Below are 27,062 nucleotides of genomic sequence, written 5' to 3'. Positions count from 1 at the left end.
GAAGATACGTCGTCTAGGACGGGAATACGTACCTCTCGGAATCATCGGATGACTGAGGCCCTGCCGTATCTGAATCGCTTCTTTTGTGCGACAAAGCGCTCCAACACCAGCGGAGCACCATATATGGAGATGATCGTCTTCTTGGATGGATATCGGGTGCAACAATTGGAAGCCCAAACGTATCATCTCATCGAAAGCTGTGGAACAAGAGAGATTTCCGCGTTTGGAGAGATCGAGCAGTGTAGCGATCTCAAGCATACACGAAACCTTGATGCGGTTTCTTCACGGATATTACGGATGTATCTACTCTCTGACGTCTTCTCGACGAGACCGGTTTGACCCTCGAGTCGAATGACGCTCATCCACGCATCAAGGGAAGCGCATCGATTACCAGCTTCACATCGACGTGACTAACCGTGGTCGGTTGGAGGCGACAGGAAGTTTCCGCATACCAGAATATTTTCCGCGTCCCCGAGAGCATCGGCAAGTTTATCGATGAAATCCGTCAGTAATTCAGGAAGAGAATTCGGTTCCAATCCGTCAAGGTCTACGGAAACTACGGAAAGGCGGAAGTGTTCGGACATCTGAAAAAATTGGCAGATGGAAGTACATACGACTGACCACGAATATCTATATTATTATTGATTGATGTATACCTCCTGATACCCGCCCAGCAACCTGGTCGATTCATTCTAACCTCGAATTGAGTCACTAGCGCCGGTGTCAAATCCTCTTGAAGATCGACGAGCTTCACCACCAAATGGCGTAAACCATGCGTAGCGTTATATAAAATACCGGCCGAGTTTTCCCGGTTTCTAGACAGTCCAGGAATCGCCCGCCCGTCGCCTTGATCGATTCTCCTTGGGAACACCGCATGCCACCGGCGCTCCGCCGACTCCCAAGAAGCTACTCGAGACAGGAGCGGCTGATTCAATTCCGTCGTGAACTTGTCACCTACCAGGAAGGACCGAATGTCCTGACACACCATCATCGATATGCTGCGAATTATGAATCATGAAGTATTTTGAGAAAAGTCGTCCCTGCTGTTCCGTGTGCAATCCCATTGCGGGCGCGATTCCGAAGAGTCGAAAGCTCGATTGTGGATGCGTACTCGTTTTCGAGGATAGTGCGGCAAACGACTTCTTGAACCCCGAAATTCGAAGCTTTATCTAGGGTCATGTCCTCCAGGTTCCATAGAGCGATTCGTAATCGATTCTGAGACAGGGTCATGTCGTCGGTCCGGGACGGGACCGGGCGCTTTCGGGTGTAAAAGCGAATTATAAAAGATATCATCCAGCTATTGGATAAATATCGAATCCTGCTCCCGATCGGGTACATATTCATGGATGTGGTATCCATCGAGGCGGTCACCCGAGGCGTTTCTAGTGGCAACTCACCACCGCAAGATGTGAGACGAGTCGGTACACGTCGAGGTCGATCTGGTTATCTACCAAATCGGCTCTTCTGGACTTTCTAGACTTCATAGAAATGCTGGGCGAAGTTGGAGGGCGCGTTTTGGTCAGCTCGTTGGAACCGTTCATTACCGCATCGCAGTCGCAAGGTTCGTCGTCAGTCGACAAGTGTGGTCGGAGAGCGGCGAATTTTGAAGGTGTCATACCTGTCGATGGAGAAATTTCTCTTCCATAAGCTCTGCCGACAAATCCGTGCTCGATTCTGGTCGTTTTCCGTCGCAGCTTCGCTAACCTCTAATTTTTAGAAGAGAGTCCACAGTCTTGAAGCGTAGCTTCTTGTCCCTAGCGTGGCAAATACTGGCAGCCATGTTCTGAGTGAGCCCAGGTACAGCCATCAGGTCAAACATCGACGCCGTGTTTATATTCACACGAGATATGCCCCTGGAACATGCCCCCCATGAATTCACTTCAATCGAGTCACCCAACCCCCATCGGGATCTTCGGTCGGGAGATCGCAAGGAGAAAAATCGAGGTATCGATCGCTTTCACTCACTTCGTTTGATTTGTTAAATTGAGAGAATCCAGAGAATGGGAAACGCAATCGACTAAGTTGTTTTTCACGCATACGTCGTGTCGCAGGACTTCGAGTCGGGCGGCACCGACGCCAGCCACCACCGCGAGGTCTTCTACCTGTGGCGAGGGGAGGAAAATATTCATTCCAGAATGAGAATACGAAAACAGTAGAGCTCGATCCTCACTCGGAAAACGAAGGCAGGAAGTTAAACACTCAGATCCTGGCCGTTTTTCCTGACACACCTTCCGGAAACCTCCGATGGCACTCCTGTGGTCGATAATGTCCCGCGCAATTTTCCGCGAGATTCCTGTCAAGGTCATCAACTCGTCCTCACTGGCTGTGTTCAGGTTGAGCAGCTCATAATTGCTGTTATCGTTCACGTTGTACTGGAATCTGGGAGGATTCGGGCGTAGGCGTTATGTTCCCCATCATATGATTCCTTCCTGCTCGCCGGGGGAAGTCCGTATACTTACGTGGCGCTGAGATCGCGACATGAGCGGTTGCGGCTCGACCTGAAACTTTTTCTCAGTTTTCGTCGGAATCTTCTCGAAGATGTAGAGAATGTGCTTCTCGTTTCCCAGTCACCATTGACAGCGGGCACTCCCTGCTGCTGGCCCATGTCTGTGAGCTGTCAGCCTGGAGAGGTGTGCGTCTCCTGCAGAACGAATAATACTCTCAGTGGGTTGAATTCATTCAGAAATAAGTATCCGCTTCAAACTGAGTTCCGCGAAGGATCTCGAAAGAGACGGGGCTCCTTGGGATCTCAAAGCCTTGATTTACCTGCCTCCAACTAGACCCCAGAACGCCGGTGCAAGACCCGTGTGACTCTCCCATATCCAACCATATGTATTATCAAACATGACGAGAAGTCCGCAGAAATGAATCTTTCGGCATCGCGGATTTTCACAAAAGATTCTCGCGGACTTTATGTTCAATGCGGGGAGTGAGAAGCTCTCCCTGGTCGTATGGGACGCTCCTGACGGATATCTCGTCGGACCAACGGCAAAAAAGCGAATGAGAAAATAATCTGAATCACAGCTCTCCCGCTCCCCGATTCCAGAGAAAATTCTAAGGTCGCCATCCCTTCGAGCACCTGGGACTGAGCACCCTCTATAGAGACATTGCAGGGAGCTCTTCTCCTTTGCACATTCACGCCCCTATGAATCGGCTCATTGGGACGCCTTGACCATAATCGAGTGCGGATGATGGAAAGACAGAAAGAAGAATTCCAAGTTTAACATAACATTGTATTCCCAACAATCGGGTTGAGTAAGGGCTTAATCAGTTACATACGCCCCGTGAGTAGTACACCGTGTTCACGCGGATTGGGAACCGCGCTTAACCGCTAATCTCCGCCGCTAACTACCGCGAAAAAAAAACGCGGACATACGGTTTACAGCGAGAGAAGAAGGGCTTTTTCTCCTAGTTTCACCTCTTTTTTTTGAAGGCTGTGATCACCTCGGCTCCGCGGGAGAGCGCGAGATCCTACTAGTATTCGGACACGATCGTTCGAGGCGCGAAAACGCCTCGGAGATGGTGTTCGCCGCCAGCCACCGGGAATGCGATGAGAGTGGTGCGTACAGATAGCCTCAATCAAATCGAGCGCTCCAATTCTTTCTCCTCCAGCCCTGATTTGCGAGCTCCGAACTCTCGGCGCAGAGTCAATGCTGCTAACCATTTTCGTACAAAACATCTCTCCGAAGAGCCTTATTCTGAAAAATTTCGCCCTGCTCATTTGTAATCGAACAACCGATAACCGATCACCGCCTGCCTCTCATCCAGAGTACCATGCGAATCAGGGCGGGGAAGGGGCAAACGCCGGGGTACTATTCCAAATAGTTTCATTCGGAGGACACAGAACCTCTGGTCCCTGGGGTCCATTGGCTATGAGCGAAAAGTCCTGCGCGCTCTGCGATTTTCGATCAAGATCCAAACCTAACGACTCACGAGGCTCAGCTTTGCGGGGCCTCGAAACCTCGACTATGTCTGACTTCCGGGACAGGCTTTGATCGATAATGTGAGGAAGTCTGCGTCGTATGATCAGTTTTCGAAACAGAGGCGATAGAATGGATTCCCCGCCCCGTCGTGGCTGTGAGTTCCCTTTCGATTGTTGGATACCCTGGGAGGCCGACTGCAAAGCAGAAGCTTCCTCATCCATCCGTATGAACCTGTTTTAGTGACGCGAGAACTTGAAGATACGATCGATTCGGGTTTCCGTCTTGAAAGCTCGACGTGGATTGACAGTTTGAGCGGAGACGCCCCGGAGCGGAGAAGAACTTCCGTCACCGGCGCTGCTCTCACGACACGTACAGCTAACGAAACCCGACTTTCGGGTATTATTCAATCTATCGGGGCTCAAGATTAACTTCCTAAGCGCGAGCATCGCTTGACCACTTGACTCGTCGATAAGGTCGACGGCGGCGCGGTGGCCGACCGTAAACGAGCGCAATGCAGTCGTCAACCTGCTAATGCTATCATTGAGATGGTCCAAGGGAGATATTGGTCCATTCTGGGTAAGGGAGGAGAACTCAAAAAGAGAGGTGCGAAAGTTATGAAACATGAACTCGTGTGATATTTTTTTCTGGCGATCGGTGCACAGCCGGATCCTAATGACAATCGACTGCTACACCGAGAGATCCCGATACTATGACGCGGTGCAGCAGTCTATCTGGCCGTAGTCTCTCTCTTGGAATCGAGATCTCCGGCTGTCGTTTTCGGAGATGTGTGCGACAGATTCGTCCATGGAATGAGTGCAGATTAGGGCAGCCGCGTCATTGGGCTCTGTCACGATGGGAAATACGAGCAAAGGGTGGTTCCCCGCCTCCGACGTGTGATCCAATCATCTTCGGCGGCGCGAAACTGCATATAGTAGGAATGCCTCTGTCATGTCATGAGTGTCCGTGCCGTATGAGTAAGTGTCTATGCTGTCACTCCCGACCAAATGAGTCATTTCACTCATAAAGTAGACACCGCAGCGATCGCAGAGTCGACATCGATGCCTGTGTTCTATGAAATGACAAGTTTCGTTGAACCCATTACGGGAGGATTCCCTTACGCCGTAGAGATTTTTATGTGCCGCCACTGAGAGTGATTATCTGGGTTATTCGGTTGGGGAGCGAGTCTTCTGACCGATGAATTCACCGGCGCTCTTCGCCGCTGCAAGTGTCGGGGTCAGTACACACTGATCGGATATTTGGAGAAAGAGAAGCGCTCAAAAAAATTTTCTGGCAGAGTCGATCCACCCGAAAATCTTCTGAACCCAAATCACGACCATTTTTCCGGGAGAACCTCGGCATTGAATAAAATATGGGATGGAGGAGATTCATACGAGGAGCTTGATTGTGACTTCCCCTGGAACTACTGCGTGAGAGGCGGTGCGAACAGCGGTGCGAGTACTCTAATCGAAGCAGTCTCGACTCTGCATTGTGGTCGATAGCACAGATGAACGGTCCCAAGATTCCGATGTCATCGCCGAGGAGGCCTGAATTTTCGGTTACAGAACGATTGACACTTCTACTAACCTTCGCAGAGAGCCGGAGTCGATGAAGTCAGCTGCTGTTTATTCCGACTAAGAAGCAGGGCCGTGATTTGGAAGTGAGTTGACTGCCGGTGCGGCTTCGCGGAGCGGCCACAGATGGCGCTCGACTCGCTCACGATAACTTTGGCTGAGTCTGATGACGATCGACTTTGGATTGAAGTCTTGCGGAAATCCATCATTCTCTGATGTCACCGGTTATCGCTGTGTGGCTCTAGGGACCAGTAATCAGTGATGTCCCCTATCTGGATATTCACACGTCGATTTTGAATGTCGAGGGAAGACCCGATACCGATGGACTAACGATTCTGATTCCTGTGCATTGTCATGGCCCCTTATGACGGGATTGAGGGATCGATACCCTGGATAATATCTTCCTATCAACTCGTATCTCCGAGTTCTCTTCATTATGATCGCATCCCCCTGTCCAGGTCGAGATGTCTCTGCAGAATTCCAAGTCGAAGAGGTTTGCGCGCCCTCATCTGCCTCGGGATTCGAGCCCCGTTAAGAGCCGGCCCGGCGCGATCATGGCTTGGAGCCCGAAAATCCCAAGACGATGGGACGCCCGGGAGCGCTCTTGTTTCGGCCGAGCTATGAGCCCAGTTCTGTTTCCCGATATCGATCCTCCAAAAGTCGCGGATCCGTGTCTCCAGGGTAACGCGGAATTCCGTGAAGCGAAGTGAGCGCTGCTGAGCAGGCTTTGGATTCAAACGCAGGACGGCGACGAAACTAGAGCCCTTCTCGGCATTGATCAAGAAACGCAATGGAACTGCAATCTCAGTTTTTCGGGCTATTTTTCAGGGCTAGTACCGGGACGCCGTGAGCTTCGACGGGATTCCCCATCGAACGGGTGAAGATTCCTCAAATTGAGGTCGGCTCATCGAGTGAAGAGCGTGACGGCTTATTACGATCGCAAATTCTCCGAATCATTCCGACAAGTAATCTTATTCCCGCAATACGCGTTTGCAAATGAATACGGACACGGAAATCATATATCCGCCGGAGACGATCCAGCGTTTGGGCAATGATAGCCGCTGAACGAAATCATGCAAATCTCATCACGACGGTCTCGATAGAACGATTCAGTGACGATGGACGGGACCCCGATCGAGGCTTGGACGGTGTCCGCGGTCGTATTGGATGTCGAATTCCGCGAGGCCACCTGCCATTTTCAGGAGCTTTTCCTCATCGTAGTCGTATTAGAAAATGATCCCAAGAGTACTACAGGAGCTCCGTCGAGGATCCCAACTCGGGTGGGAGCACATAATCGCATCGCGGGTCGGACTCGTATTCATAAGCAAATGATGGAGATTCCGATAAACGTAAGAATGCTCGAGAAGCGAACAGTGAGTATTGGGGAGGCATTCCCATGGACGGAAACGAGCCTCGCCGAATCGACGAGCACCTTCTGATCCGAAGAGCTCGGTCACTTCAGGATTGAAGTTGAAATTAGGAGAGACCTCGGATGCTCTCTCCATCTCACTCAACGGTTGCCATTTTATTAAATGATCACAGCCTGACTCAATGCTCGGACCGCACCATGCATCGATGATGTGCGCTCTCATGGACTTGTCAAATCTATATCTAGAAGGTATGCCGTTTGTATAAGCTCACAACTGACCACTCCAAAAGCGAGGTAATAATTCGGAAGACAATGAGGAAGATTGTCAGGGAACTACTTCGTGAAGAATTTTGTTATTGAGCCAGAGTCCTTCTTTTTCAAAGTGTTTGAGGAGCGCTTCCTAACACCCCCCTTCGGTTTGTTCGCTTTCGGAGTGAGCTTCACGCATGTAGTATTGCTATTCTTCATCTGCTCCCTGCGCTGCTCCTTATCCATGCATCTATTTATGTGGAGATTGACTTTCGCTTCCGTGACGTTCCGCATGATGACCGCGCAAATAGGACAATAGGTCTCTTCAATCAAATCCGCTGTTGGAGCGGTCGACCTGTCCGAAAAAGTCGAGCCCGGTTCTTCCGCGATCGCTTCAGTCGGGGATGCGGAATTCTCACTGTCGTCGAGATCGATAATTTCATCGTCGTCGAGTAGACGAGCCTCGCTCGCTGAGGGCGAGGGCGATTGCTTATGAGTCGGCCCCGGCTGCGGTGACGCTTCTTCACTTTTCTCGATCAGGCATTCTGTTTTCGGCTCATCCCTCGGCGGTGCTGCTGTCGACTTGAAGAGTTGACTCAGAGTTGCTTGTTTCCCGTCTGCTTCCTGGAAACTCGACATGCGAACGCCCAACAAGCGGAGTTTAGTCCCTGGATTGCGAGCGAGCATACTCTTCAAAACTCGGGTGGCTTGCGTGGAAATTGTCTTCAGCGACCTGGTTGGCAGCTCTAAGGCTACGGACCGACTGAAGACATCGAACGAGCTGGTCTTGAATTTCACCGTGATCAATTTTCCTTGTAAATCGCTGATTGCGAGATCCTCAGAGAGTCTCTCCGAAAGGTGATGGCAAACTTCTGTCAAAAACTCCACGTTGTCCGAATCCTTGAATGTGGTCTCGGCACTCTTGGACCGTCTTGTCCGGGATGAGATTTCTGCGAAAGGAAATCCATCAGGAATCGCTGACGAACTCATCGCGCCGAGTACCTCACCACCCGATATGTCAGGGTTCCCATCTACCTGAGTCGTTCACTAAACCGTCGCATATTCCTTTCGCTGCGGCTAGAAAGGATTTCGCAGTTGCGTCACTGAAACCCAGGAAAAGTTTCGCTCGCTGGTCGATGAGATCAGAGCAGTTCACGCATCCCAGGGCGGCCAGCATCTGGAAGGCACGGACGAAGAATGTCACGTAATGGTACTGAATACTATACGCTAGCGAGATCGGCCTTAACGGCAGGCGAAAATTACCTTCTCTTGAACTTGGCCAACGCCAAATATTTTCCGCACGGTGAGATTTTCTATGAACGATTCGATCTCGGCAGGAGTCGTTAATCGGAACTGAAATCCAAGACACGGCGTCTCTCACCAAGATGCTCAGCGAGCCGCAATTCGGAATCATATGCGTCATCAATGTACCTGCCCGTTCGGCTTATTGACATCCGCAAGCATTTTCGCAACCATTTGATTCGGCCCGATTCCAGCGCTACACGTGAGACCCGTGGTGTCTCGAACGTCCTGTCGGATTTCGGCAACGATCTGAAGCGAGAATGAGACGGTGATGAACTTCCCCGATCTCGCCGCTACCGACAAGCGCAGATACCTCGGCTCCGGGACTTGAAACTAACCTGGTCCGGGGTCTTCTCCGGGTTCCGACAGAGTTCAGTTATATCTAGCGCCGCTTCGTCGAGGCCGAATTGGACCAAATTCGGATCGTAGCGTGACAGTACCTGCATGACTTTGGCGCTCGCTTCTGAGTACTTGCCCCTGGGGAAATAGAGCCGGCAACATGAGGACGTAATAAATGAAAGGAGCCCTCCCTCCTTCGAGCGAGGACTTTCGAGAGTATCAAGAATTCGGAATATTGAAGGAATCGGCGTAGGAACCGTACATATCGGGGCGGACCAAGACCAATTGGGGACAAAGTTTGAGAGCGATGAAGCCGGGAAGGCCCGCTCGGACACCGAAGCGTCGAGCGACATAATTCGACGTTGATATCATGGAGTGGTCTCCGACAGCCATAGGTCTCTCCCTGAGAGTCGGATCATCCCGCTCTTCCACGCTGGCAAAGAAGGCGTCCATATCAATGTGAACGACAACCTGTTGAACGTTCAGCTCGAGTTGCTCAAGATAATCATCCGCTTTTGTCTGCGCCTCAGACCACTCCTGAAGGGGGAAACCTGATTAAGATGCTGAAGCCTTCTCAAAGTCGGGGAAACCTGCTCGAGTCGGAGCTCGCAGCTCCTCCACAGACACTGACTCACAAGGATTTCATTCTACGGCAAGTTAATTGTATTGAGGGATTTTGGCTTTCAAAGGAGTCGTTTTCCGAAGCTAGTCGCCTTGTTTCCGTCTGGCTTGAACTCCAAAAAGTCGACTCACGTGATTCGAGGCCGTCTCGATCTTCTCGAGAAGTTTCTTGATACGTTCCTGATGTCGAGCATTCTTGCGTTGCTGATTCTCCCAGAATGGTGTTCCTCGAGAAGACTCCTCGATGATCTTGTTCACCCGATCCTTGAATTCGCGCAAGAGCATTCGAGTCAAGTCTTACCGTGAACGTTTGCTTTGTCGAGGAGATGGCTCCGGCATAAATCGCACTCGAAGACGGTATCTCGATTTATTGACCGGGAACCTACCTTGTCAACGCCATCTAAACCCGCCTTGTGCGGATTGAACATGACTAAGCCCACGATTCGCTGCTTCGCAGCACTACTATGTGCGAATAAGTCGTGCACGATCGAGTTCCGGGTGAGATCTCCTATGCTTCGACGCTGTCCTCACATGGAGAACTCCAGCGCGGAACATGCTATCGATTGAACTTCGTCAGCTGCGCGCGCCCGTCAGTGGAGTGTTCCGTCCGATGGGAAGATTACAAAATTGCCCGCGCAAAGTCCTCTATCCCGAGCATCTGCTGAAATCGATCCGACGAAGCTTCGACTTCCCGTGCTGCTCATCCCTACTCCAATGAGGAAGCGTTGGAATTATTCAATAGTGCCCATGGAATCACGGACGGCCACGGAGTGGTTCGAATGAATTTCTTCATAACACACAGTACGCCCACTCTGAGCCATTTCGAAACCACTGTGACTTCCCGTGTGGCGGGCTCAGTTAGGGACTGAAGTCTTTGTTTCGAAAGATCAACACATGACCAGAGTCAAAAAGAAGGCGACTCGATTTCCCATTCTGTCGACCAGGGATTACAGAAAAGCTCGACTCGGCGTTCTTCATTTAACGTCAATTGGTTCAAGGCCCGCCGTGGAGACAACCCTCGTCTCGTCGAATCGGAACCCATACCCGAGTCCTCGTCTGAGAGCTCTGTGACTTCAAAATGACGGCGAAGGACATCTCATATAGCGACAAGTACTACGACGACAAATACGAGTATCGCCACGTGATTCTACCGAAGCAGATCGCTGCTCGGGTTCCGCGAACTCATCTGATGACCGAGTCGGAATGGAGACAACTTGGTGAGTACACGCGATTCTCTTCCCATGACAAGCGAGCAAGACCCTACCCTCGTGTGATGATTCTCGGGGCTTACAGTCGTAGAATATTTTCGGCGAGGAACATTGTTCTGGCGGAGGCTCCCTATGACTCCTCTAAGCAGATTTCCCCCTCTCGCAGGTGTCCAGCAAAGCCCGGGATGGATACATTTCATGATCCATGTTCCTGAACCGCACATACTACTCTTCCGAAGAGCTATACCGAAAGAGAAAGTCCCCGATCAAGAGGAACAAGTGCGGAACGATCACATGGACTTCCTCTGATATGCCTGTCCATATGACCACGATCGATCATCGACGATTTCAATAGTCTCACAAATAGAAGGCCGATGCGTAGATGGTCTTCAACGATCATGTTAACTCAATTCTTCTCGAATCAGAGGCACAACACGACTGCATCCGACTCATAGTTATCATAGAACACCCGTTGTTACCGGATCCCGAATTCACAAATCCGTTGTTGTATAAATGAATTCAGGTCAGCCCATCCGCGCTGTATACTCGTAGGACTCATCGAGACAGATCCCGACTCCGATTGGAATAAAGTCAATCCGCTCTAGGAACAATGTTAAACCATTGATAAAACCCTCGCTTTCGGTCAAAGAGTTGAGCGTCCGGAAAGGAAACATGGAATAACCACCTGATCTGCGATACAGAAGATCGAGGAAAGAGGGAATGTCGAGACACGTTGACTCTCTCAACTGACAAGGATCCTAACAAGTTCAATATCCACACACTGCGACGAACACGGAACGTGGGTTGAAGATTTTCCAGTCGGCCTGTTCAAACAATCCGTTTCCTCAATCTTCTATCACTACGATTGCCAGCTGGAAAATCCCAACGGAAAACTCGTCGTGGGCGATCCGTCCGCGACTTCGAGGGTTTGCCAGACACGGGTTTCGATTGGGCCCAGTCAGTCAGGGGCACACGCAGGACTCCCTTTGAGGGCGGGGGCTAACCGCCTCCAGGCTTGCTCGTGGGCCTACTTGTTACGAACCGATGGCCACGAGCAAAATCAGCCGTAATTTTGAATGATCTCATCATTTTTCCGTATGAGAACTAATCTCCATGCTCAGAGCTGACGATGAGACTCGTTCTGAAATACTGAATCAAGCTCCCTTGGATTCGATGCAAGGATGTCGAGGGCTCTCGGAAGAAGGGCGCAATATTCTACTGTCTCTTCGTCTTGGGCATGGTACGGCGGAAACGTGCGTCAAGCTTGCTAGACACCTCATCACTTTCCCGAAAACCTCAACTTTTCTAAACGAGGACGATCCCTTCGAAGCTCGATCCATGATTATGACTAAAAATCAGCAGGATCTTCCTATCCAAATCTGTGCCGATTGCCGGCTGCAGCAAAGCGGTGTCAATTTCAGCCTGCTGCTGATCCTCGGACCGAAATGTGGTTACGCGTCACGCACGGAAGCATTGAATTATCTCTGAGTATCAAAATTTCCTGACTCTTGTGGGACTGATTGGGGCCAGGGAAAGCAACTGGAGATCACTTCCGACAGCATGAATCAGGGGGTTTGGGTGGGAGACTATACACTCGCCAGGCTCATACTGCTTACGCTAGACTCAGTCGCGGAAGTTTTCTCGCAAGGAAATTCAGCCAGGAACCAAAATGTTCTCAGGAGCAATTCCCATTCTTCGCGATATGTCTTCGCCCACGTCGATCGAGTTGCCTACCGTGGAAATATTTCTGGGCTCCTCCAGAGTTTCCGATAAGAAAGGAGTACTGAATAGCTGTGAGTCAATCAGACGCTCATCGGAATGAAGACGAGAGTCGCTCCTCCATCCTTCCATAATTCATAACTGGAATCCGTCTCGTGAAGAGCCTGAATTCCGGCAGTTGCGACCCAATCGGCTGCGCGCTGATCCCCAATCATTCTACCATTAACTCGCTGGAGTGTACCCAGAATGTGCACGGGAAAATGACCACCAAAAAAATCGGTGCGACAGCGAAGGATGAGGATGAGGACAAATTCTCTGGAGAAGCCCGGAGCCGACTGCGGCAAGGGATCCGAATTTGCCTCGTTCCGACTACCCCTCCGGACTCCTATCCGGAAGATGAAGACCTAGATTCTTTCTCACTATGACTGGCTCCTACTACACGGTTCTAGGAACTGCAGAGCTTCCCCTTCTTCCCAGTTTGTAGATCACATCGGAGTGCTCCGCGTCGTTGCATTGCGACGGTTGTGTAACGTCGATCTGATGTCAGCGATTCGAATGAAAAAGAATTTGCATTTAACCGCCATTCAGTTCAGTTTCACTCTGTCGTGGCCAGCGTCTACTGTCTTATCGGAACTGATTGCGCAAACGCCATCCACCCATCGAAGGTCTGGATGGAGTCTATTGACCGACATCTTTTTCGCAAACTCCAATTTCTCAATCATGAGAGCGATCAGGTAATTCCCGGGGGACATCGACCCATGACAGCATTTCCTCCAGAAATACTTTCTCCAAGAATCAGGTATACTCGTTTTTTGTCCTCGCGAGGTAAAAAAAACTGAGGCCCCGTCGCTTATTGCGAACGCATCTCTGACATGTCGCATTTACCCAGGGAGGACCCGTCGCTGGTCGCTGCGTTTTCTCATCAGCTGGGTACGAAGTCTGACCGAGTTAGGTCGAAATCATCCCGGCTCTAATGTTCTAGGTACGTAGGTCGGATCCGGACTATGCTCTGCGGAATGGGGTTCTTGACCGATGATTGGGCCGATCAGAAGGAGTCCGATCACTGCGGTAAGCTCAGGATCTTCCGGTCGATGAGCATCGCACTGACCAACGCGGATCATACACCTCACAAGCGGAGCTCCCTGTAAGTCAACCCTTCTCTGAACCCATCACTCCTCAGGAAAAGGTTCTGCATGAGACCCCACTTGAGGAGCAGGGATTGTAAAATGATATGTTTTCCTGCTCCGATTGACACATATCAGGAGCGGAAACTTTAACCCCGCGCAGACCCTCGGTCACTCAACTTGAGTCGGAAATTTCGCTCGAAAACTCGGACATGAAGACCTCAGTCAGTCGCTTACCTAATGCGTCGTCTGTCTCTGAACGCGGTGATCATTGCCGGTGTTCTGCCAAACACTTGATTGCGAAAACACCTCTCTAGATATTCAGAAGGCAACAAAGACATCCACTGCTCCTGATAGGCCCCTGGAAATGTCGAGAAAGCCAGCAAAAACGGTCCCCGAAAGTTCTCACGTTACACAAGGGAGCGGTTTCGCTTGATCTCCGAGCGAGCTATGACCGATCTTCACGAGTGACAAAATATTTAATTCACTTGGAGAATAGTGAAAGTTTATCTGAGATATATTCAAATTGGATTATGTGCATCATGACGATAACGCCTGCCTCACTGGCTTCGTCAATGCGCACGCGAAGACCTAATCGGCCCGGCGAGTGTCATATAAGTAGGCGTCACTTCCCCCAGGCAGATTTATTCGTGGCCCAGACTCTGACGGCATCGGTGTTCTGAGAAGACTTCGAGGTGCGGTTCATAAGTTCATCGTTTGATCCGACTCAGTGTAGGACCCACAGAGAGCCAACAAAATCGAAGACATTTCGTCTGAAGAATGCCTCGCGCGTTCTGAGTCTCAGATTGGAGTCCCTGTCCGTGATTCACGGAGTTCTCAACGCGCGACGTCATCGACTCCAAATCCGCTCGCTGGGCGGCATGCAGCTACTCTATTTGATTGCCACCTGGCTCTTGGTGTTGGATGTAGTGACCAGTGTGGAGAGTACAATTGTTCGACGACAAATCCGTCGAATCGTGAAACGCTTGGACCGGAACGCGAACGATATAATTGACCAAGTGAAGGAATCCTTGGAGGAAGAGGAACCCAAACCTCGAATCGAGAGGAGGCCTGAAGGGAAACGGAGAGGTTTGTATCTGAAAGGAACCGAAGAGATCAATGCCGAGAATCTGACGAAAGAAGCGAGTCGATATCCTCATTCCCGTTCAGGTCGAAGCAGGAACCGCTCGAGAGAGGTGGAGAGTTTAACGAGCTTGGCGAGACCGATCCTGAGACAAGTTCTCCGAGCCAAGAGCGGCATTCTCGGTAATGTACAACGTATGTGAAACCCTGTGGGAGGGAACTATAACACACGATGGTCGGCCATTGCCCCATTTGCAAGGTCACGACTGGTGTCATTGTCTTCTCCATCCACCTGCAGGAAACGTTGGGGTGCAAGCGAACATCGACAACGGTAAATGGAACGTGAATTTGAAGATCGGAGGCAGGAAGCCTCCATCCAGAGAAAAGAAGAACGAATTAGGAAAACGGGAGGAGGAAGAGCTCCGCTACCGAGATTCGGATCTCAAGCTGAACACGATGTGAGCATCAAATAGATTTTTTCGCAGAGCAAAGACTTCCCGCGGGGATCTAGATTTCGCCCGGAACCCTGGAAGGGGAGAGAGCGCAACGAACTTCAAATTATCGGACAGATTTTCACGACTCCGGTTTTCAGCGAGGGCGGGAGCCTGAGCTTCAAGAATGGCGTCAATCCATCCAAAGGGAGACTGAACTTCGAATGGCCGAGTGCTGGTGATGGTGAGTCTCGCGAACTTTAGGTCTAAGCCTCGAAAGAAGACGAGGACCGAGATATCTTCTGACCGATGCTTCTCCTCACGTAGTTATACAAGGTCACTTCACCCACACGCCCATAGCGAACCATGCGACCTTCGAAAACGGGAAAATAAATATTGGCACAGGATATCAATCGAGCACCTGGCAACCGCCCTCGGACTACTCCCCAGGTCAAGCCGCGAACGCCGAATGGCTTCGTAAAGGATCCAATGAGAAAGAGGAAGGGGATTGGAGCTTGGAATCTAAAGAGGAAGAAATCTTCGCTCCGATTGCGACAGGAGCCACGACGAGGAAACCCACGGTATGCGATTAGGGTTCTACTTCGAAAAAAAAAACCATCGTCACCGATAACTAGTATTTCGGATTTCGAGACCCGAGTAAGGCTCAAGACTTATTCGAATTTGCACCCAGGCGTCGAGGAAACCTCAGAGAGATCTGAAACGGACGAGGGCATCGAGCGAGTCTGACGCGATTTACGAAGAAGCCGGCTCTTCGGAAGAGAAGTCCCGGAGCTTGAGCGGAACTAATAATCCCGTCGACGCAAATAACTCGAAGACGCGAGACCCGAATCAAGTCGCGACGGTACCTCCCTTGTCCCCACCGGTCTGGACTCCGAAGCCGTGGAGTCTAGACTCCACAGCACCTCCGGCCGTCATCAGAGCTCCGACATTGACCATGGGCCAACCGTCGCCTTCTAGTATGTTGAAGTGGTCGCTCCAGAGCCCACCCACCTCCAACGAGTGGTTCAAATCTGCAGCGAAGCTCCCCGGCCAACTTTCAGATGGATGGACCCCGATTACGAAGAGATTAAATTCGGTCCCCGCTGACTTCAGTACCTTCAGGGGAGTGCCGGGAGATGTTGTCCAGCCAAAAGAGGATCTTCATAGACAGAAAGTTTGAGAAGGAGCGACGAGTACGGGGCTTCGGGACAGAGATTCTGAGCTCGATCCGATTAGCAGGAGATGCGATCACGAGAATGGCGCACAATCCACCGTATCTTCATGCGCCGGAGTGGGCACCCGCGATTTCTTTTCTTTCTTCATGCCCTTGTCCGTTAGTCTGTGCGTGATTCCGGAGTTTTTACGGAATTCGGGAGTGTCTGAAACACGGTTCGAGTTCGAAAGAGAGGGATTGAATTTTTCATTCCGAATGATACAAGTCCGCTGAATAAAAAGTTGTACGGGTCTTCCGCCTATTTTCTCGCTGCGCGACTTGCGTATTTCTATCCTGAGTGGAGACGGCGCGGCGGTGAATCATTTTTCGCCGGCCCCCGCTTGATATCTGAGGTATTAAGGAAAATCATCTGAATGTCAGGAAGAGGGATGAAGAGAGGTAGCTCTCTGGCTTACTCCTCTCCACAGTGGCGAAGGAGTTCATCGACGGTGAGCTAAGCTGGAGCTCCTCCGACGCCAACGAAACTACCGGCAAATTATGAACCATTGGAGGACTAGACAGATGGACCGAATGAGATAGCCAAGAATCCTCCAGATTCATGGTTAGAGCTGCGTCGCATTTCTCGGATGGTGCGGGTGTCAGCCCTTGTGTAGGGTCAGAATGTCAATGACCCTTCGCGTCGTCTGGTCTAATCCTCACAAGGCGTAAGTGAGAATATCCTCTTGGCCACACAGATGTCCTCCGCCTGTGTGCCTCAAGAATCCGGGGAAGACCTCAAAATTGAAGATACCAGGTGGTAGAAAGAAAAACCAGGGGACATCCCAGCGCCCTCGTAGCTCATTGGAGATCTAACACGATACTTGACGAGCCGCGCCGGTGCAGTGTCAGCACGTACTTTTCCCTCTTGCTCTCTCCTCACCGATCATATCTCAGATCTCTCAGCAGAAACGCCTGAGTAGGCGATAGTGGACTCGGGTCAGAAATGAGCGCACCGATTAGCTTGACAAGACGAGAAATCTGATGCAGGGACTTGTGATCGGTCCGCCGCGCCGTCCATCGGTATGTAAACCAGAACTCGGAAGTGGCCGAGCTGCGACATCGACCGCCATTGCTGCGCCCCAAGCACACCGAGGGAAGCGCCAATCTTAAGCTGCCAGACGCTGCGAATCTGCTAGAAAATCACGGCGATGTTTCCTCTTCAGTTGTCATATCGATGCGCCCTCGACAATGATGAGGGCGCAACAAGTTTGGTGCCTTCAAATTACGGATTCTACAGATATGTACAGGCGAAATGCGCTTCCGAATCGAGGTGATTCCGCTTCGGGGTTTTTCGGGCATTTTCCCGTTCAACTGATCCCTGCCGGATCGCCCCAATCGAGCTCTCGGGCCATGCCAGTGAACTGTGAGAAGGGAGAGTCATCTTCGTATCGGCTGCATCGATTCGTGGAGCTATTCCGATGGACCTCACAAGAATCACCCTCTCGCTCCGAGAGATGACACAATATTTCGCGGACGGACCTTAACCTGCAATAATTGACGCAATTTACAAGGAGCATGAACTAGAGAGGAGATGAGGCGGGAACCTCCGCAGAGCGTGACAATGGTGCGATCACGCCTCGCTCGAATTTCTTGGCGAGTCCCCTATTTCTGGGGAAATCTTCTCAAGGAGCCCCTCAATGTGGCTTCTGAGCCCCCTCCTCTCTTCGGATGGCTCCCTTCCCTTCTCTGAACATCGCTCTCAGGGGAAGCTCGCGTGAAAATCGTCAATCATGAAGCGCGTCTACCGGCTCGTCATAGACGAATTCCCTCTTCCCCGCCTCACGGAAAGGGCGAAATCGCGAGAGTCTCATCGTGTTGTAGAGATCGGTCTCGAAAGGGCCCCAGGTCCCATGCCAGAGCTGAAGAGCAGCGAAATTACACGAATGAAGGTTCTTACCGAGAAAAAGAACGTGAGCCACGAGCGCGTGAGATGGCACGACGCACGCGTCATCTTCATAATTTCAAGCTCCCTGCTCATGTATGGAGCGACGTATTCACACCTGGTGTCTTTCTTCGGGGAATACAACAAGGACATTGGAAACTCAGCGTTCGAGTATGGACTCGTGCTGGCCACTTACCCGTTAGCCCAGATGCTCATGGGGCCTTTCGCGACGAAAGTTTCCACGTGGAACATCATGACAGACAAGAACCTGTTGATCGTGTCGCTGTTCGTGGATGCGCTTTTCTGCTCGATGCCGGCTCTGCTGTCTCACTTCCAAGTCGGTAATCGAACATTCCTCTATCTCATGATCGCTCTTCGAATCATTCAGTCGGTCGGTGGTACGACAGGATCGGTGTTGGTGTACATAATCAGCGGAGTGGAAATTCCTCATCTGACGCACATCATGATACCCATCTTGGAGACAGTGTACGGAATGGCCGTAGTCGTGGGTCCAGCGGCCGGTGCAGTGCTCTGCGACTTTTTCGGGTTCGGGGCGCCTTTCTTGACGCTGGGCTTTGTGGAAATGCTTCTCGCTGTCCTCACGATATTCGTGCTGCCCCCCTCTTCAGCCGCGTCGGCATCCCACGGTTCGGCGAAGTTCCGGAAAGCCGTGAAACCCAGCGTCCTGCTCAACATACTCACAACAATAAACACTTTCGCCGTCCTGGCTTACAACGAAGCGACTCTGACATATCAGCTCAAACGTTTCGATCTCTCCAGGTCTGCGAAAGGTCTCGTTTTCTTCTTCCCGGCGGGCGTATACGCCGTGTCCAGTTTGTTCTTCGGCTTCCAGATCAAGCGTTTCTCCGACGCTCGTATAATTGTGATTGGAGGATCTCTGGTGAGCGTTCTCTCCCTGTTCGGACTCGGACCTCTGGTGACGCATTGGCCCAAGCTATGGATTGTCCTCGTCTGTCAAGCTCTGTTCGGATTTGGATTGGGGCCGGCATTCGTTTGCTCGTACCTACACTCGGTCTCCGAGATCGACGGTGGTCAAGAGTCCAAAGAAGCTCTCGCGATTGTCACAGGGCTCATGGAGCCCTCAGTCGCGTTGGGTAATCTGCTCGGTAGCTTGTTCGCCGGCTGGATGTTGGACGCCTTTTCGTATAATGTCGGTGCGGCCTCGAATATGCTACAGATCTTGATAATCACTGTGTTACAATCCGCGCTCGTGATCTATTCTCGATGTAGAGCCAGGAGGAAGGAGGCATTCAACGACGTGATGTGAGAGAAAATCTCATGGGACGTTCCGAAATCGTATCCGATTAGCGAAAAAGCTGGATAGATTCACTCGCTTCAATAGTCATGGTGATGGGCTCCCAAATCGTATCGTTGGGCAGCTCATATTTCCAACCGTTGATCTGCTCATTCCGTGTATAAATATCTCTCTCGTCGGCGCGGCCCTCGAAATTTGAATCGCTGATCCGACGTGAACAGCGGTCCCCATCTCACTTGGGCGGTCAAAATGAGAGCCTTTTGATAAAAATGCAATTTGAGCCATCGCGGACCCGCTCGAGACGAGTTCGAATTCATGGCTGAGAATCAAAGCGTCGAATTTCAAGGCGAGAATGCAATACGACAGAGCGATAGCGGTAGGGTACGCGGAGTCGTAGCTCCCGATGCATTGCACCTCTTCCAAGAACGGGAATTTTTTTTCGATGATGGTCACTGAAGAGGGAGCTCGCGCGCAATCGTTACAATTACGTGTGATAGATGGAGACGCCAAGGCGCGTTTCACTCTAGTTGTAAATAATCTGAGAAGACAATGATCTTGCCGTCAATAAAAAAGTCCTGGTGAAGAATACAATGAGCGAAGATATAGTTTGTAGATATAGTATGTCGCGTCCCGTAAACCGGTAGGTGGACCGCCTCGCCACTGCAGAGGGACATCGTCGCGAGCATCCGGCTCGTAGCGCGGCGTGGGCTGTGCCCTGAAGTTCCGAGCGAATCTCGAAATCACACCAAGTCATGATTCATCGCATCAGCAGGCCGCTATAATTTTTCATTAGAGCGTGGCTGGAAGCGCCCGAATGTCCGATCGTTAGAAATACTCGTTCGCTGGTCCGCATTCATCCGAAGGCTCAGCGAATGAGAAGGGCTGTACCCTAAAAAATCGACTCATTCGTTCGCAGGATTCCGGGATCTCTAGAGCCATCTGTAACATGGTCTCAGGTCCATCGGGCTCGTATGATATTTCTACCATGGAATATTGAGTCCGAAGCGATGTATTGCACTTAACTCTCTTCCCGCCACGAAATATCTTCTCCGCAGATCCCTCGACTGTCCCGTCGACGAAGGAATCTGAAGTAGCTAATTCGATTGCTTGATCTACAGAACATAAATAGATAGGCTCAAGATATCCATATCACTCATCACCCGAGACTCTGACTGCGTGGTGATTCGTTGAGATCGCCAGATCAGCTCCTCTGACGACCCACGAGTCTTCCGGCCACGCCGCTTACAATTAAAGCGGTGTAGCCGTGAGACTACCGGAGGATGATATAATCCTCCCGGAATCGAACCGAAAACGCTGGGGAGTCCCGTCAGTGTGGAAATCGGACTCATGTCCGGGGAGAGTCATCATGGTTCATGAGACGGAAGTCGGATACATCTCCGTACACCGAGATCCCGCCGCACGGCTCTCGACTCATTCTTTCTGAGCTTGTCTTGGAAAAGCAAGAGTTCTTCGAGTGCTTGTTTTGAGCTCTGCCCTCCCGCCCGTGAGAGTGGTGACCCCTCACTCTCGCGTAGGGCTCAGGCCAGAGCTCAAGTCTCGCTCGCCATCCCAGCTTACCGTCGTGATTCGGACACAAGGAGCAATCTCGGAATTGACTTAAAGACGTGTGTTGCCATGTCGGCCGCTGCGGGGATCTCGAAGGAACTTCAACAGGGTGATGTGAGTTGCGCGGGTAAATTTTCCAAAAGCTCGATTCCAGCTGCTTGTCAGGAAGTCTCAACTGCGTGCCGTGAGCGAGCCAGCGCCCGAGATCATCATCCCTGTGACAGTATCTTTCCCTCTGGATAGAGTGGCGCGATGGCAGGCTCGCGTTAGCGGGCCCGCTCGAGTGTCACGACCGAGCATCCAGCTCGAGGGATTGTAATTCGCGAGTCATTTACTCCAGCTCTTCCGAGAGCTGAGCTCATCCAGAGTAGCCCAGGACGGCAGGAATATCTGTGAGCTGAAATGCTAGCCAATGCTCGGAATCGTACAGGCTATCTCTAACCGTTCTCGGGTTCTCGTATCAATGAGGAGCTGGATTGCCCCCGGGATTCATTATCAGCGGTCGTGCTTCCCATGCTTCATGTTCTTCCTGAGCGAGCGATCTCTCTTCATCAACGCTGTGACATGGCAGGTCCCAATGCAATCGAGCGGTCGAGGTATTTGAAGAGAAGGTTTATTAATTTCTCGTCGGGTGGGAGCGAGTACCGCTTGACAGAGAAAAAAACGGTCTCGAGAGACCCTCACCGAGCATGTGGCGATCCGGTTGTGTCATTCCAAGCGACAGGAAGCTCACCGACGAGAGTGAGAACCTCTGAGCATCAAGCCCCAGAACAGGTTGCCAATCCAATCTTCGGAGAGGGCACGAATTCCTTCCCGCTCTGGTGCCGTTCACCTCGAGTTTCCCATCTCCGCATTTCCAGCCGTCAGAGTCGAGTGTGTCATTCATCATGTAGTCCGGAAATTTTTACGTTTTTTTTGTTTCGCTTCGAAACAAGTGACTGAGCTGCGTCTCTTAATAATTGTGAAGGACGGAGGCTCGAGGCGACTTCTCTGAGTGCCACCGAACACCCGAGAACGAAATAGAGGTGGAACTTGCTCTTCTAACAGTTCAGGATTTCTGTAATGGCTCTAAGAAGGGAAGCGTCGTAGCACCTCCCGGCAAGGCATTCGCCGATTCTTCATCCGCTCAAAAATGTGATCGTCAGACGAGCTCGTCGCAAGTAAAGCTGTATTCTGAATAAGCCACGCGAGCCCTTATGCCGTACGAGATCATCGCGCGAAATGTTATTTCGGAGACATCCTGTTCTTAAAGCTAATTCTCATATGCGGATCTACAAGAGATGACCCGGAACGTGACCCACACCTACGATTTATATAATTCTCCAAGAAGTCCTACGAGATCCTGCCACGCGACAAGTTCGAGCCCTTAGATGACGACACGAGAAAGGGCCCTTCTCCCTGGCTTATCCACTCACCGGTCTTCTTATTCCTTAGCGGTCATCGTGACTGGTCACGTGGAGACGCATCATCGATGGTGAACTTTCATTCATCCATCGATACGGACTGATTAAGGGCTGTGCTCATGTCAGGGATGTCTCAGGGAACCTTCTCATTAATTATTTCCACGAGAGAAGGTCGTCATGACTATGTACAATGTATTCATGCGTGGATAATAATTTCTCTTTCGCACAACGTGTGATAAACATCGCTGGAGACATATCACTCGACTCATCCTGCCTCGCGTGTCCCGTTATCAAGATCAACGTAGTGTGCCGCCGCTTTCCTATTTGCCTCATCAACCGGAACGTTTCCCAGCTCTGCCAAAAATTCTTGGTGACGCTATTCCGCCTGCGCGAGGACAAAAACATTACTGTCGAGTTTTCTACTGCCAAGCAAGACCTCTAGTTGCTCTTGATGGGTATGACTGCGGCAAGCAGCATTCAGGGCGATCACGATCACAGTACGCGTAATGCTCAAAGCACGCTGCGAAATCTGAAAGGATCCCGGCGATTGCGTTTCCAGGCCTCCGGACGGCAGAAAGCCACGGTGGAGTAGAGATTCCCGTGAGCTCAGTGAAACTTCTCCGGAACGGGCTCGCGTGGGTGCATGCGGCCGCGGTGGACTTCTGAATTATCATACTTCATTCCCCCACAGCGCGACAGCAACAAGGAGTCGAAAATACTCTTGTGGATATATGCGTGCCTGGATGAGGTCAGCAATACCGATTATGACCAGTACCTCAAAGACGGCGTCGCATTGTGCCAGTGAGTTGTCCTGACTGATTGTGGAGCACCGATTGGGGAAAATATATCAATTCGATCAGAGGTCTCGAATAAGGAGGGGTTGCTAGAAGTTTAAACCCAGAAGCTGCATACCATTAACAGTACACATACAGATGATCTCTACGGATGAATCTATCTCGATCCGCAGTCTCATGAATTTCCTGCAGCCCGGTGCGGTGCCAGGCGCTATCGAGTCCGGGACGGACCACAAGACGAAGCGCGTCAACATCGTTCACTTTCTTAGGGCAGTTCAGGCATACGGTGTCCCGCGGGACCTTCTCTTTGAGCCGGAAGATCTCCTTTATCTCAGACACGTCCCAAAAGTTACTCGTTGTTTGTACGCTCTGGGGAAAGCGGTGAGTGGCTGCGAATAGAACGGTAGCGAAGATGTTGCGTCTCCCCGAATCAATGGGCACGCTCGAGCGGCAGACTTGTGGAACCTGAACTCTATGCATTTTCAGGCCGAGTCCAAGCCCGAATATACTGGACCGAAACTTGGGGAAGAACCGGACGACCCTCTCAATATGGCAACACAGCGGAGGGCTGGTATGCCGGTCGGTAAGTTGAGGAGGATCCCTTTCAAAGAATCCGTATCCTCCAGCTCCCGACATGATTCGGGAAGGAGAAGCACCCGGAAACACCGAAGAGCAGATATCTCGAAAAAATCGAGCCATTATTGGCATTTCAGGCGACGATATCTACGTTGCACACGTAGATATAAGAAGCAAAATTAAACGGTTGAAGCAACAGGAAGAGGGTCACGTTCCGGCGCCGAAGACTCTTTCGCTTTACCGTTGAACGTCAAGTTCAGACGACGACTTCATTCGATCCAGTCAGCTTGCCTCGGAAGCTCGCAAGTAAATCTGCCGCTGTATTGCCCAATAAAATGTTGATTTTCACTGAATCTTCATGTTGCGCCCATCAGTTCCGTCTCGAGCGACTGATATCGCCCAAGACGCTCGTCGCGTAGATGCCCCTCTTCCGGATGCCCGACGGCAGAAAGCTTCGTTCCGGTCCCTCGTCGGTATCGGTGTAGCCTCGAATACTGTAGGTAGGGTAAGTTTCTATGCTCCCGTCCGGTCCGACCAATCTCTGAAGCCGGTCAAAGTTCTGCAAATCTTCAAATTTATTCCCGTGGGAAATTAAGGGTTTCCGAATGGAGTATGAGGGACGGGAATGTGTTCGGACCGTTTTATATCGTGTAGTAGTCCATTGATATTCCATAGTAGTCCATTGATGGAGCTGGAGCGAGAACTTCCGCAGAGAAGCAAGCTCCACGAGATCCAGAGCTGGAGTTCTCAGGCGAAGAAATCATCGCATTTTCAGGTCGTACGAGGGTATAGCCCCAGATGCCGGTCTCACAGATGCCGGTCTCCCGGAGGCTCTATCTTCTAGCCATCGGAACGGCTTCAAAAGTAATAGCGAGAAAAAGAGAAGATGGATAGCGAGCCTTTCGAGAAAAGGAAAAGGACACGTAACCGCAGTGCTGTTCGGCCTTTTAGCGTCTCCGCCGACGGCTGGAACCGCTTCCTGTGTCGTCCGAGAGCTCACCACTGACCGAGCGAGAGAAACAATCTTCATGCTGGTTCTTCGGAGCGCCCCCGAGGAATCGGATATGGATAGAGGGGGGGTGGGAAGAAATCCCATAATTCAGGCGTAGGGGAAACGTTTATTGGAAGCCTATGGTTAAGATCATTTTAATTCAAACCTGGGAACTGTCTCTAGACTCTTGGAAACAGTCCCTGGATTTTCCCCGATTATCGGGGAATCCGCCCTATCGAGGGGAGCTGCTGAACGATTTTATTCAACGATGTCGGCTTCGACGTAGTCCTTGTCGGAGAAATCACAAATCAACTTCACTCGCCGTCCCCGCATGATAGGTTCAGTGCGTGGGGGGGATTTCAATGAGTACTTCCTGAGAGCCGGTCTTTCCGCCTGGATTTCCTCGGGACACTCGTAAACCGCCGGAACTGCCTTGACGCCGACTTGGAAAAGAGAACAGCTTTAGAGCCGGGGTTCTCGGCGCACGAGCTCGGGCCTTACAGAACGAGAGGACATTCTCTGTTTCCCATGATCCTCACAATAATCCAGGAGGTCCACCGATACTCCATTATGAGTGATCTCCGAAACGAGACCCCGTTGGAAATCCACGCCATCGTCGTCGACCACCAGAACTATCTGGAACGACATAAACACAGGGAGTGATTTTGAAGGGGGACCCGATACCAATTAGATACTGCACCTGGTTGTCGCGACAGGATTATAGATGACGCTTGGTCGGCGAGCATCAGAGACTCACCGTGTCCAGGGTGAGATCCTCAATATCGATCAGACTGAACGAAGCATCATCATAACGGTAGATCATAGCTCGAACTCTTTTTCGCTGGTATAGATCTTCTCCCATGAACAACATGGGGGAAAAAACGAGAGAAATCTATCGGAGATCGAGAGCAGAATACTTAATTTCCGCTCGCTCCTGCATCTCCGAGCAACAAGCGCCGATACTTGAGCAAGCTCGAAACTACGGGCGGATCGAATGTGCCATATTAACACAAATATGAACTCGAAGGAAGGATATAAGAAGGAAAGTCCATTGATCTCTCACCCGCACGCTCGAGTATACTTCGTCGGAGGCGTTGAGGTTGGGATGTTCCACCTGCGAAAAGTCCCCTGCGTCAGTCCGTCTCTATTCTTAATTCTCAGGAAGAGCGACTATAGAGCGTGTTTCTCTTGGGAGGCTCCATGTCCGGAGCTCACCGTCGTTTCGAGCTCTCCGTTCTGCTGTGGTTCGTCGATTTCCTCCTCTTTGTCGTCCCATCTGTCGGCAGCGTCTTCATGAGCGTCATCACCTTCTGGAAATACAGTCCGCATGATCGTCTTCGAGGGCACCTATCTTCCCACGATACTTGGTAGACTCGCTTCGCGTGGGACGGAGCCCGCCTGTCGAGAGCGGACACGAAAAGGTGGGTATTCCCCCAGGTCTTTATGTATGACAAGTGCAGAAAGGTGAGCGATCTCTCAGGTCTATTCCAACGAGCAGGGCTCGCTGGGAGCGATGGTCGCGCTAATGTTCGCGAGGCACCTGCCCATAGAACCCATGGGTAGTGATTCGGTGGAAGGATGACGGGAACGCCAACGGACTCAGACGCGACGGATTCATTCCCGCCACATTGGTCTATTCGGATGATTGGACCGGACCCTCGCTCTGTATTCGCGCTCCGGTGAAGGGCTAGGGAGCAGATTCATACTCTCTGGACGATCCTACGAAACGAATGTCGAAAAGATACTCCTCGACATCCTTTCTCCATTCCTCTCCTACTCCTTGGCATTCACCTTTCACAATTCTTCCGGTGGCTCATGATGCATAGTGACGCACTATCGGATGAGAGCCCGCTTAGATTCCCGGCAATCCCACGCCACCGAATGCATCTCCTTATCAGATATCCGAATGGGACTTGAATGATCTGATCAGAGAATATTGAGAAGCGTTTGCGAAACTCTTCCACGTAAGATTGCTGGGCTAGAGAATGGAGCCCATTGACATTCGAAATTCCAGAGAGCTCTCAGAAGGGAATCATCCCCACAAGATCCCTCCCACTATCGGCATGCTGGCGATTCACATATGATGCCTTGCGAGATTAGAAACGAGATTGTGTGCCACTAGAATACCAGCTACGATTTAGGAGAACAATATCAGACGGTAAAGACATCTCCAAGAGGAGCACGATGAAGCTCTCACCCATTTTCAGCGAGGACGTAGAAACAATGAACGAAATACGATTGAGAGCCTCACTATGCTCCAGAAGTTTCCCAGGCTCAATCCGAACCAGCGAGCTGTTTCTAATCCATGTGACCGAAATCCAACGGACTTTTCGGAACGTTGCACTCTTTCCCCGATTCAACGTTCGAAACTTTCTCTTTGGCGCCTTAGAAGCCGTGTGCATCATCTCGAGAGGATAGCACG

The 27,062-nt window shown here is 51.1% G+C and overlaps 6 protein-coding genes across 6 annotated transcripts in view; 3 read left to right on the top strand and 3 right to left on the bottom strand.

Moving 5' to 3' along the window:
* The window catches only part of LOC100909225 (endonuclease/exonuclease/phosphatase family domain-containing protein 1), a 3,041-nt gene extending 436 nt beyond the window's left edge, over positions 1–2,605 (bottom strand). Inside the window, exons 1-9 of the mRNA XM_029111884.1 lie at positions 2,460–2,605; positions 2,229–2,379; positions 1,966–2,102; positions 1,705–1,853; positions 1,398–1,618; positions 1,112–1,257; positions 698–998; positions 416–584; positions 33–197 (exon numbers count right to left, since the gene is read on the bottom strand). Coding sequence (XP_028967717.1) covers positions 33–197; positions 416–584; positions 698–998; positions 1,112–1,257; positions 1,398–1,618; positions 1,705–1,853; positions 1,966–2,102; positions 2,229–2,379; positions 2,460–2,605 — 1,585 coding nt within the window. The remainder of the gene's footprint in view (positions 1–32; positions 198–415; positions 585–697; positions 999–1,111; positions 1,258–1,397; positions 1,619–1,704; positions 1,854–1,965; positions 2,103–2,228; positions 2,380–2,459) is intronic.
* Positions 2,606–7,196: 4,591 nt separating this feature from the next.
* On the bottom strand, positions 7,197–9,802 carry LOC100909084 (DNA polymerase IV). The gene is made up of 8 exons (XM_003744906.1): positions 9,761–9,802; positions 9,507–9,638; positions 9,016–9,290; positions 8,753–8,891; positions 8,544–8,663; positions 8,376–8,465; positions 8,148–8,289; positions 7,197–8,062 (listed from the first exon to the last, which is right to left on the bottom strand). Exons 1-8 carry the CDS (start codon positions 9,800–9,802, stop codon positions 7,197–7,199), a joined length of 1,806 nt encoding a protein of 601 aa, XP_003744954.1.
* Positions 9,803–10,296: 494 nt separating this feature from the next.
* On the top strand, positions 10,297–11,212 carry Cks30A (Cyclin-dependent kinase subunit 30A). The gene is made up of 2 exons (XM_003744821.2): positions 10,297–10,591; positions 10,749–11,212. The coding sequence occupies exons 1-2, from the start codon at positions 10,453–10,455 to the stop codon at positions 10,889–10,891; spliced, it is 282 nt and encodes a 93-aa protein (XP_003744869.1). The 5' UTR covers positions 10,297–10,452; the 3' UTR covers positions 10,892–11,212.
* A 6,823-nt stretch (positions 11,213–18,035) lies between these two features.
* On the top strand, positions 18,036–19,833 carry LOC108864454 (synaptic vesicular amine transporter-like). The gene has a single exon (XM_018640132.2). It carries the CDS (start codon positions 18,036–18,038, stop codon positions 19,320–19,322), a length of 1,287 nt encoding a protein of 428 aa, XP_018495648.1. The 3' UTR covers positions 19,323–19,833.
* A 1,059-nt stretch (positions 19,834–20,892) lies between these two features.
* LOC100908937 (myophilin) lies at positions 20,893–23,960 on the top strand. The gene is made up of 5 exons (XM_003744905.1): positions 20,893–20,990; positions 22,971–23,080; positions 23,247–23,454; positions 23,560–23,656; positions 23,787–23,960. The coding sequence occupies exons 1-5, from the start codon at positions 20,946–20,948 to the stop codon at positions 23,894–23,896; spliced, it is 570 nt and encodes a 189-aa protein (XP_003744953.1). The 5' UTR covers positions 20,893–20,945; the 3' UTR covers positions 23,897–23,960.
* Positions 23,961–24,869: 909 nt separating this feature from the next.
* On the bottom strand, positions 24,870–26,864 carry LOC100908460 (uncharacterized). The gene is made up of 6 exons (XM_003744820.1): positions 26,838–26,864; positions 25,856–25,950; positions 25,704–25,754; positions 25,398–25,532; positions 25,180–25,276; positions 24,870–25,083 (listed from the first exon to the last, which is right to left on the bottom strand). Exons 1-6 carry the CDS (start codon positions 26,839–26,841, stop codon positions 24,899–24,901), a joined length of 567 nt encoding a protein of 188 aa, XP_003744868.1. The 5' UTR covers positions 26,842–26,864; the 3' UTR covers positions 24,870–24,898.
* Between the last annotated feature and the right edge of the window lie 198 nt (positions 26,865–27,062).

The sequence above is a fragment of the Galendromus occidentalis genome, unplaced genomic scaffold (genome assembly GCF_000255335.2).
Source record: "Galendromus occidentalis unplaced genomic scaffold, Mocc_1.1 scf7180000077475, whole genome shotgun sequence".
NCBI classification, from domain to species: Eukaryota; Metazoa; Arthropoda; class Arachnida; order Mesostigmata; family Phytoseiidae; genus Galendromus; species Galendromus occidentalis.
Note: the sequence above shows the minus strand (reverse complement) of the source record. Positions and strands in the feature narration are given on the sequence as shown.